At 48.2% G+C, this 10,617-nt stretch overlaps 1 protein-coding gene across 1 annotated transcript in view; it reads right to left on the bottom strand.

Annotated features, from left to right (window-relative positions):
• Positions 1–1,733: 1,733 nt before the first annotated feature.
• The window catches only part of LOC104493347 (sodium- and chloride-dependent betaine transporter-like), a gene marked incomplete at both ends in the record, with an annotated part of 14,769 nt that continues 5,885 nt past the window's right edge, over positions 1,734–10,617 (bottom strand). The window contains 6 exons of the mRNA XM_010136005.1: positions 1,734–1,836; positions 3,250–3,387; positions 4,695–4,807; positions 5,097–5,221; positions 6,754–6,857; positions 9,019–9,153. Coding sequence (XP_010134307.1) covers positions 1,734–1,836; positions 3,250–3,387; positions 4,695–4,807; positions 5,097–5,221; positions 6,754–6,857; positions 9,019–9,153 — 718 coding nt within the window. The remainder of the gene's footprint in view (positions 1,837–3,249; positions 3,388–4,694; positions 4,808–5,096; positions 5,222–6,753; positions 6,858–9,018; positions 9,154–10,617) is intronic.

Here is a 10,617-nt window from a genome sequence, read left to right as displayed (position 1 = left end):
TTATGTTTGATATTATTATATATAAAACCAAATATATATTTGGAGAAACTGAAAACCCCTTCATCAGCAACTGCACTACAGTGAATGCTACTTCTATAAAACTGTAAGCACCAAAGAGAGCACACAGGAATTCACTGTTCACTGTCTCTCACAAAATAAGACCAAAAGGAAAAATTAACAGAAGAGAAATAGATTTTAATTATGGCTCTGGAAATCCCTGGGCAACAAGCTGAGTATTGCATCTGGCACTGGGACCCCCAGCACAAGGAAGTCATGAGCTTTTTGGAGGGGGTCCAGAGAAGAAGGATCATGGTAATGATCGAAGGGGTGAAACGCCTCTCCTGTGAAGAAAGGCTGAGAGAATTGGGTTTGTTCAACTTTGAGAAGAGAAGGCTCCAGGGAGACTTTGGTTGCAGCCTTTAAATACATAAAGGGGGCTTGTAAGAAAGACAGAGAGCAGCTTTTTACTAGGGCTTGTCGTGACAGGACAAAGGGTAAGAGTTTCAAACTGAAAGAGGGTCGATTTAGATCAGATATAAAGAAGAGGGTGCTGAGACACTGAAACAAGTTGCCTAGAGAAGTTGTGGATGCACCATCATTACAAGCGTCCAAGGTAAGGTTGGCCACGGCTTTGAGCAACCTGATCTATTTGAAGATGTCCCTGCCCATGGCAGGGTGGGGAGACTAGATGACCTTTAAGATCCCTTCCAGCTCAAACCATTCTATGGTTCTATGACAAGCTGTTAGAAGCTGGAAGAATATTCACAGAAAGTATCATTGCTAACTTCTCTACTATTATACTCCTTCCTGAGCATCCACTCCCAGCCATTGAAAGAGACACAATGTGATACACATGCCTGCAGTCTTTTCCTTAGGTTAGGCTGACCATGCTGCTTGGCGCAGTTAGGAGCCAGCAGATGCCTGATTGCAGGATGTTGAGGGTCTGATCCAGGTTGGCATCTACTATAGCTTTTCACGACCCTTACTGAGCTCCTGTAGCTCCATGAAGCTAAGAAGAGAGAGAGCAACTGCTCTGCATCACTCACAGCTAGACCCTTTGCTTGAAAACCACCAGCCTCAATACAAGCTTCATGGAGATCTTCAGCAGCCAGTGTGCTCAGGCACGATTCAGCAGGGAAGAGACCTCCCGTAGGATATCACAGGATATTCTTCTCACTGCAAAGACTAAAGAGCAGTTGGTTGCCTTCTGATAGTTCGTGGAGCTCAGTTTTAATCCTGCTCCCGAGTAGTTTAGTTATGAACTTCACTGCGAGTCAAAGCAGTCTCTCCCATTTCTTTTAGGAGTGCCATCACAGCCTATGCCGAAAGGAAGCATGTATCGTTGCAGAAGTAGCACACAGCAAGTCTGCATCCCAGCATTTTGTGTTAAATTAACCAACAGGACTAAACTAATAGCACATTGTAAACAGACAGTAACAGAGACCAAAAAACAGCAGTGACTCCTCTGTAGCTGATTTTCTAATTCAAAGGACAGATGGGAAGAGCAGCTAAGCAGTTCAACATGAGGAACTTTCAGAGAGGGAAAAACCATTCTTAATCTAAATGTCATTCAATTAAGAAAAGTTGCATGGAAACACAGTGGAAGCCAGAAAAGAAAGAGGGTAATTTAAACATTTCTTTGTCCTCTAAGGATCTCTTCTACCCACTCCCAGTTCTCAACCCCCCATCTTTGCCTTGAGAAAGAGCAACACAGACTTTTATCCTCCACTTACCATACACCCATCCTACACAAATTACTTCAAAAATAGCCAGGAAGAGCAGGCACGTCCCGCTGGCAGCATAGTAGTCAAAGAGCTGGAAGATGTACATCCCACCCTGTTGACAAGATAGAGCAGAGAGAGTCATGGCAGAACTATTCTATGTGAGGGAAAATGACTGAGGTAGCAGAAGAATAGCAGCATAAACCTAGAGTAGATGAGAGAAGAAAAACCTCTTGGAGCTGCCGTCACTCTGTCCCAAAAAGTCAGTTAGGCCCGGTGACAGGAGAGCATTTCATGCCCATTTTATGCTGAGCTCATCTGATTTCTATGTTCCTAGCAGCAGGAGCCAGTTTCTTTCCTTGTTTTAAATCCATTGTGAAGTTTCCAGCATCATTTCAAAATACCATGTAGCAGTGCAGAACTTTGCATCCAAGAAATTGGGATCCTAAGGATCAGGACATTCAGATACCTCATTTTAGCTGCATCCATCTTTACATATTGCTCAAGGTCCAAGCCCTGCAGTGACAGAGACATGTGTCTTCCCTGCTGCCTTGTCCTTCAAGTTGAGCCCTGTATAGTTGCCATCAGCTACCTCTAAAGATCAGCGGATGACTCTACTCTCATACTTTCATGTGTTGTCTCAAAGAGAAAGCCCCTTCAATACAAGTCAAGCAGATGCTTTCAAGTAGTGCTGAGGAACTCTAGACACTGTCACAGTAGCAGAACAGTTACCCCTTCATCCCACTCGTATGAGGTGACACACTGAAGCAATGGGAGTAGGTGCCTCCACACAAGGCTGTATGCAAAAGCCATGGGAACCCTTAACACTGTTTCACTCAAAGCTCTCTTGATCTCAGTGGGAGCGGCCTTCAGCAAATCCTTAGCCAGGATCCTGTTGGAGGATCATTCAGCAGTGCCTCAGAGGTTTAGCAGGCATTAGCTGTCACAGCTCAGCACATGGGGGCAACACAGAGGAGTGCTAAGACCCCTGCACCCAGCACAGCACAGCACACCAACCACACCACTGTACAGAAGAGATACTTGGCTGTTAGCTGCAGAGCAGGGCATGTGCATAGCATCACGCCTACACGGCTCTGCTCTTCCTGGTCCCAGCACGCACAGGCTTCCCTCTGACTCAGGCAGTCATTACCCCCAGATTCCCTTTCCTGCAGCTCTGCTTTTTGTGGAAAGCAGCCAGCAAACAATCTCTGCCTGTAGAAGAGCTTCTGCTTGTGCAGCTCAGCTTGTTTTATCCACTAGGACAGGTGATTGCACAAAGCTGTATGTCAGGCAGCCTCTCTGGGCTGTGCGACCGTCTCTCTGGAAGGCCCAGTCATGCACTGAGTACAGTATCATCACACAGGGTAAAAGCAGCACCGGCTGTGAGAGACACCAGCTAATGCATGAAATGCATTAGAAGGCTAATTAATGGCATCAAAACCAAGCTTGCTGTTTCTACCCACTCCTCCAGAGCAGTCTAGCAGGATTTCTGGTGCTTGGCTGTATACCCCAGCTACTCCCTTCTTACTTCAGTGACCAGCAATAAGCCCAGCAGGTAACATGTGACTGCAATTGCCAGGATCAGCAGCTCCCGACGTCCCTTCTTCCGAAACACTCCTGGGAACAGGTCAACAAGAGCTGTCACTGTGCTTTCCACACAGACAAACTGCAGAAGAAGAGAGATCAGGAAAATCAGTGTCTCTCCTTCCTCAAGCACCAATTCTCACCATCCTTTTTTCCTCCAGCCTCCCAAATCCTTATTTTTTAGTTTTCTCTTTTTAGCTGTCTTGCAGCCACCAAGGGCCAGCTGCATCTGCTAGGGACCAAAACACAGCTTGATATATCAGTGAGGTCTCCTCTGGAGCTGCAGACAAAAGGAGTTAAAAGTACAGGCTCAAGTTGGGTGGATGAACTGTGAGATGTACAAGGAATTGCCTCAAGCCCAACAGAGCATGCTGCTGCACCACAGGAATGACCAACAGATGGGGAGACAAGGGGCAGACCGTTCCTCTCGAGCAGGGTGAGGAAGCACCTGAGGTGGCACTAGGAACACTTGTGTCAGAGGGGAGCAACCCCTGACACCATGAAGCTAAGGGCGGGCAGCTGACTGTGGGGACACAGCCCAGCCCTAGCATCAAGCACACCCTTTGTACAGCAGGACAGGCTGCAAAACACGCCACAACTGCCTGGGACAACCCAGTAGAGCAGGTGGCCTGGGGTCCTGCAGGTGAGTTGCTGGCTTTTGGGGCTGACCACCAGGCAGGATGCCTGCTCATCACCATGTGGCTCTTGATCCCACAGTGCACATCACTCATGGGGTTACGTATGAGAACATTAGCCACTGTTAGGACAGCCCAGCGAGTATGAAGCATAGTCAACTCTCGAGCCAGAGAAACAGAAGAGAGACCTCACTTTCCAGGTGCAGCAGATGAGGTGCTGCAAAGCAGAGCTTGAGCAGAGCACCCTGCCTGGCAGACATGCTCCCCTCTTGCCAGCATGCCACTGCACTCTGCAGGATGCTCTACTGGGTTTTGCTCCTGGCATAATAGGGGTATAGGAGGGTGAGAGATAGGAACACCAGTGAGGAGAGCACACAGGGATTGCTCTGGTGAGATGCAGCTGGGAAAAAACAGCCTCATTCCTCTTCCCAGACTGCCCTGCTCTGTGTCAAACCTCACTCCCCATTGTGCACAGTTTGGGTGCTGGCACTGAGCTGGGAGGGCATGTAGCTGGGACACTCTCACATACACACAGGAAGGAAGATGCCAGAGAACCCAGCACGTATAACCAGTGGCCTCCTATCGACCCTGGCTCTGAGCTCCTACAGTCTGTAAGTGCTGTGGACAGTGTGGAGGAGGTATTTGAGGTATCAGCAAAGCACACAACCACCTTATTCCTTCCTGTGGCCTTGAGGAGTGCTCAGGATGGGGACAGACACCTGGGCATTAGATGAGGAGGGGGTGTTTGCTGTACCTGGCTGTCCAGTCCCAAGAAGATCAGCATGAGGAAGAAGAGGCAGGACCAGAGCTGAGACACGGGCATCATCGTTACTGCCGCTGGATATGCTATGAAAGCCAGGCCAGGACCTGCCAACAGACTACAGGATGACCACATGTGCCACCCACACCACTGCCTGCCACCACCACCCTGCAGCACAGAGTGAGCCCACACACTGCTTCAAAGCTCATACCACCACATCTCCTTGCCCACACAAGGCTGAAAGCTGTGTCAGGGAGCACTGGTCCTGCAGACCTGCTGCAGACACCCATAGTGACAGAGGATGTGGGTGACATTCTGGGCTTCACTTCAGAAGAGTCACCTCCCAGTCGTGCTTTCTGTTTTGCCTCAGCTCTGAAGTGTCACAGAAAAACCTACCTGATTCAGCCACTTCTGAAATGGGTACACCCTGCTCTCGAGCCATGAAGCCCAGCACAGAAAAAATGGCGAAACCAGCAATGAAGCTGGTGGCACTGTTCAGGAAGCAGAGCATGATGCAGTCCCTGCAGGGGAGATACCAGAGAGAAATCAGTGTTTCCTGCTGCAGATCATGTCTGGAATCATATCTGTACTCAGTTTCCCCAGTTGGACATCATGGACGGGGGAACAGCAGTGCTGCTCTTGAGCTCCTTCAGAAGTAAAAAGCTCAGAACAGAGCCAAAAATCAGCCTACCTACTTTGTAATCCACTGTTCAAGAGTTACAGGACTGTATGTGGCACAGAGACAGACACAGGGCACCACTAGTGGCTTGGGATTAGGATGTCACAGTGATATACATAGGGATGCAGCCATGAAAAAGTTGACAGGATTCAAGAGAATAAGGAAAACTACAGATAAAATGAGGAAACCAGCAAATTAGAAAAGGGAAGAGGTTACAAAACCTCTTGCAACCTTGAAACGTAGTCAAGAAAGAGGAGCCTTTGAAAGCATGAACGTGTACAGGTTCAGGTCTAGTAAAACAAAGACTAATGGGTTAACACAAATCCTGATCTGTGTCTGCCCTGTCCTTATTGACTATGCCCAGATAGAGGCTAGAACGAGCTATGCCACTTGTCCTGAAACGTTTGTGCACTTGGTCCCTGCAAAAAAGGGGCACCAGTTTGAGCTGCGTGGGCTGGAAACCCCACAACCCAGGATCCATCCTGAACAGTTGCCAGAGCTGAAGCACAGCACTAGCTGCTGTGGGACAGTGTGAGCACCCGGCGCGTTTGGGCCAGCCATTGCTAAGCTGCCAGTCCAAAGCACCCAGGGCATTAGAGGAAGGCATCCATTCACTGCTCCATTGGTGACAGGTACATTTCAGGAGAGCCTGGGGAAAGTATTAATTGCCTGACCAACAACCATGACAGCACCTATTGGAGAACAGAAGCAGAGGAGAGGTGACTGATGTCTCCCAAGTACCATTACACTTTCCCATCCATGCTGGAGCAATGTATGAAAGAATAACAAAGCCCTTGCTCCACAGGTCTCTGTGGAATGTGTCAGAAATGGGCCTGATGGCTTCACTGAGCTCCATGTCAGGCCATGGACAAAACAGATCTGTAATCCAAGGGCAAGGAGGAGGCCAGACAGACTTGATTCAAAATGCTACTGGCAGTACATTACTCTGATGGTAGAGCACTGGAGGCAGGGGGCTCAGCCATCATCTTTGTACCATCCTCCCTGCCTAATAAGTGACAGCAGAGCTCGTTGTGCCACCCCTGCTCACTCACCTTGTCAAAATAGCCTGTGGTGTCTCCACAATGGCTGGAGACATTCTTCATTTTTCTCCCCCTCCTCCAGTCTCTCCCATTTCCAAGCTGACTCATGCAGGAGAGCACTACCAAAGCCATTTTCTGGAGCTCCCGTGTTCCCTCAGCTACTCTCCATCCCTTGCTGAGTCCTCCACAGCATCCACACACTGAGCAGCTCATTAGTCAAAGCAGCATGACCCAAGGCCTCCCCTGGGGACAGAGACTGCATCAGATGCAGCTCTGTGCTGCTTGTCTCTGAGAGAATCTCCAGAAGGATGCAAAGAGTACAGGCTCCTCTTACCTGTAACAGTTGTTGGTATACTTGTTGTAGCTGCCCAGAGCTGTCAGGCACCCCTGGCAGATGGCATAAGAGAATAAGATCTGAGTGCCTGCATCCATCCAGACCTGCAAAAGAGAAGGTCAGTGGTTTCCAGACCTGGCAACAAAATAAACAAACGGCTGTGCCCTGTCTAGCAAAAAAACCTCCATCCATGCAGAACAAACCCCACAAGACAGAGAGAGGCTCAGTGGATGTAGAAACCGGGATACCTCACTGGGGAAAGTGAGCTATAGGACCAAAGTCTGCTAGGAGAAGTCTTCTGAGGGGACCATGTTTTCACATCCCACTCAAGATGACACCACTTCTCCGTGCCACATCTTTGCAATCTGGGCGGAGCTGGCATCCCTGGTAGCACGGATCCGGCTGAAGCTGACAGCAGATGTCTGTGGTGCCTACATGGCCCAGGGTTCACAGAACCACTAATGAGGCATCTCACACTAGGGCCAGCGAGACCTTTGCATGATCAATGTTCTCCACTGCCTGCTCTGCAATCCAGTTTCCAAAATCTCTGAGGCCGCAGTGCGAGGTGAATGGCAGAAAATAGCCAAGCTGAGAGATTTCAGGCCAATGCGGTGTTGTGTGCCCAGGCTTCCCTTTGCTCTGGCATTGCATGGAAAATAAGATTGAGTGGGCTTTTTCATCGCTGCTCCAGCTCTCTCTCCCATGAAGGAGTCCCTTCACTCTGTGTTGAGGGCTGAACTGCAGCTCTGCTCTCATGCCCTCCCAGGGAAAGCCCTGAGCTGCGGGTTTAGCTGGAAGGCAGGAAACCAGCCCACCATTCTGTTTGTCTGTGTGCTTCCTCTCATTTTCTTTTCCCTCTAAGCAGCCTCCAGCTACAAACATCCAGGCAGCCTTTAAAAAATTCCCATCCCAGGTATTGCTGCGTAAATTCACACAGATCTCTTGCAGATAGCCATGAACATAGGAGCCCTTCAGGCACAGGCACACATCCCGCTTCACGCCAAAGACCCAGTTTTCTGCCTAAACTCAGTAGCAGAATGTCTCTCTCTTCCTATGCTGGGTTGCAGCATGGAAAGACCATGTCAGCTTTAGCTCCGAAAGATAGGGAGGTTTTCAGTGAATAAGCTCTGACCGTGAATAAAACACTCTCAGCCCGTCACCCCCCTGTTATTTATTTCAATATTAAAATGCCATTTATGTTCAGCTGGCTCTTCACATTCAGTGCACCACAGATTTTTTTATTGACAACACATAATTGCATCTGAAAGCCTTTTGGGAGAAGACAGCGTGTTAGCAGCTGGTTTGGGAGCAGTTGTGGCTTTGGCCATCTGGGAAGATGCAGGAGGTAGGCTGAGACTGTGCTTGGCTGCCTCCATGAAAAGATTCAGAAGTGGAATAATTAGCAGCAGTGTCATTTAAACAGTCTTCTGGAGGGGGCTACTTTAACACCTCCCTGGGATGGTGGAGGCAGCCTGCACAGCATCGCTGAGCCCACATGGAGAAGGCAAGCAACCTACTGCCACAGAAAGGTACAGGAGCAGACATCCTGGGGGGATCTACCAAGGGGAGGTTCTGCTGCCCGCCCTGTGCAGTCCTCAAGGATGCTGCCCACTTCCTGCCGACTTGAGCTACCTTGCAGGTCCTGGGTTTCATTCCACCTTCTGCCCTAATCTGGACTAGCTCTCCCTGGGTACGCAGGGAGCTTTCCCGACAGGGAGTCTCCATAGCTCTGATGAGCAGTGTCAGGGTCTGACCCTTCAGCCAGATCCTGACTCAGGCAGGTGGAACCAGCCCCCAGAACAGGTGAAGGGACAATGCTGCCCAGCTAGGGCACAGTCTACACTACCTGTGTGCGTTTTGCCTCTGCAAGCACAAGACCCTGCACTCCCTGGGAGGGCCCTGATGGAGCCAAAGAAATTACTAACCAGCCCAGAAAAAATGAAAAGATGTAAGATTATTTTCTCCACCCCTCTTAATTATTTGCATTTAAGACCCAGCAAAACCATCTGTTACATGCTGAATATTTCAGAGACTCTTTTGGTTTTGCTGAGCCTGTGAGTGGAAAAGACCAAATATGCCCATATGCTGCAGACACATGAGCAAAAAAGCTGTGCTGTGCACTGGGACTAGACCCTTCTCAGCTCTTTTAAGGAGGTCTCACTGGTTTGCTGATCCGCCTTCGGAGAATACAGCTAGATCCTCAGCCAGCAGCAGATCCAAGGGCCAGAGCACTGGAAACCTTCTTATCTCCAGCACCTCACCCACCTGTGGGTCTGACAGCCTGGAAATGTCTGGCTTCAGGTAGAAGATGATCCCCTCGGCAGCACTCGGCAGCGTGACTCCTCTCACCAGCAGGATGATAAGCATCACATAGGGAAAGGTGGCTGTGAAGTAAACGACCTGCAGGCACAGGGAAACAAGAAGAGAGAAGATCAGTGGGGAGGGGATGCAGGCATTTTCTCATCTCATCTGCAGGCCCCCACTCCAGCAAACATCCCTGGACTCTGCTGTTGGCTATAGCTGCTACTGCTAGTGTAGAAGAGGGGTGGGAAAGAAATCAATCAAGGTTACATCTCACTGGTGATTTAGTTAATCCACATGTTGTTCCTCACCCAAAACTCTGCCGCTGGTTGCTCTGCTTTATTTTCTATTTCCAGTCAGCGCAATTTCCCTGCTCTCCAGCTGTTCTCTTCATCTTTCTAGAGCTACAGAAGAAACCCAGATCTCTTCCTGTCACTGAGTTTTAATGAGGAGTTATTAAAATGGTCCTACTCCCAGCAAGAGTCTTCCAAATTAAATAGCAACTTTTGCTGCCCAATTTCAGACACTTCTGGGGGGGTGTAATTTCCAGGGTGCTCATGTGGCTCTCTCATTCCTTCAATGCCTTGGAGCTCATGGGTAAAATATAGGAACACCTCAAATACTTTGAAAAAAAAAAAAAAGCAGACCATTATTTTTGTAAAACCTTCATTTCATTCTTGTGTGTGGTGTAAATAAATATTGCAGTAGAATTAATAACCTCTGAACCACTGCCTAATGTAATTTTTTTTTCTATTTGCAAAATATCTATGAGCAAGTTGCAACTTCCTAACATTTATTCATTATTAAAATCCATCCAAGTAATGTGAAGGCTTGTTTACTCTGCAGATTCATAGTGAGGGGCCTAAAATGACATTTTTTCTGCTTAGTGATAATTGGTTGAATAAGTCACAGTACGTGGCAATTTTGCTGTTCAATTGAATGCAAATGTGAGCACTTTTGGCACAAGTACTAAAAACTACCTTCAGAAATCACTTCTGGGGAACATTTATACACATCAGCTGAATGCATAAGGAAAGGAAACATGGAAAGAGCACAAGAGTGGGCAAAACAAATAAAAGAAAAAGGCTTTTAAAGAAAATGAGTCTTCATGGAGTTATTTGAAATTATTTTCCTGAGGTCACTATTGTTTCTTCAAGTTTGGAGTCCTTAAATCACAGAAGCATAAACACAGGGGTCTGGCAGGGTTACCTGATTAGAGCAGCCTCTCAGTCAAGAACAACACCCTGTTTACTCTGCAGCTGTTGAACAAAATTATGCACCCGCTCCGAATTCCTGGGACCTCTCTACTGCGTATCCTTTTACATAGTCAATAAGGAAAAAGAAGGAAGGAGCTGATTTTTTGATGGTTCCCCTGTAGAACTCAAAATTACTGCCTGCAGAGAAGACAACTGGCCTCTCTGACCTGTGGTATGTCTTGGGAGAGGAAAAAAAACACCCTGTATTGTTGCATCACATCCATAACATCTGGCTGACAAAATGCAAGGCCTGTATCCTAAAACCTGTGATGGAAAAATCTTCTGTGGTCCCAGGAAAACCATTCCT

Source organism: Buceros rhinoceros, unplaced genomic scaffold (assembly GCF_000710305.1).
Source record: "Buceros rhinoceros silvestris isolate BGI_N320 unplaced genomic scaffold, ASM71030v1 scaffold19085, whole genome shotgun sequence".
Lineage (NCBI taxonomy): Eukaryota > Metazoa > Chordata > Aves > Bucerotiformes > Bucerotidae > Buceros > Buceros rhinoceros.
This window is presented reverse-complemented; position numbering and strand designations above follow the sequence as displayed.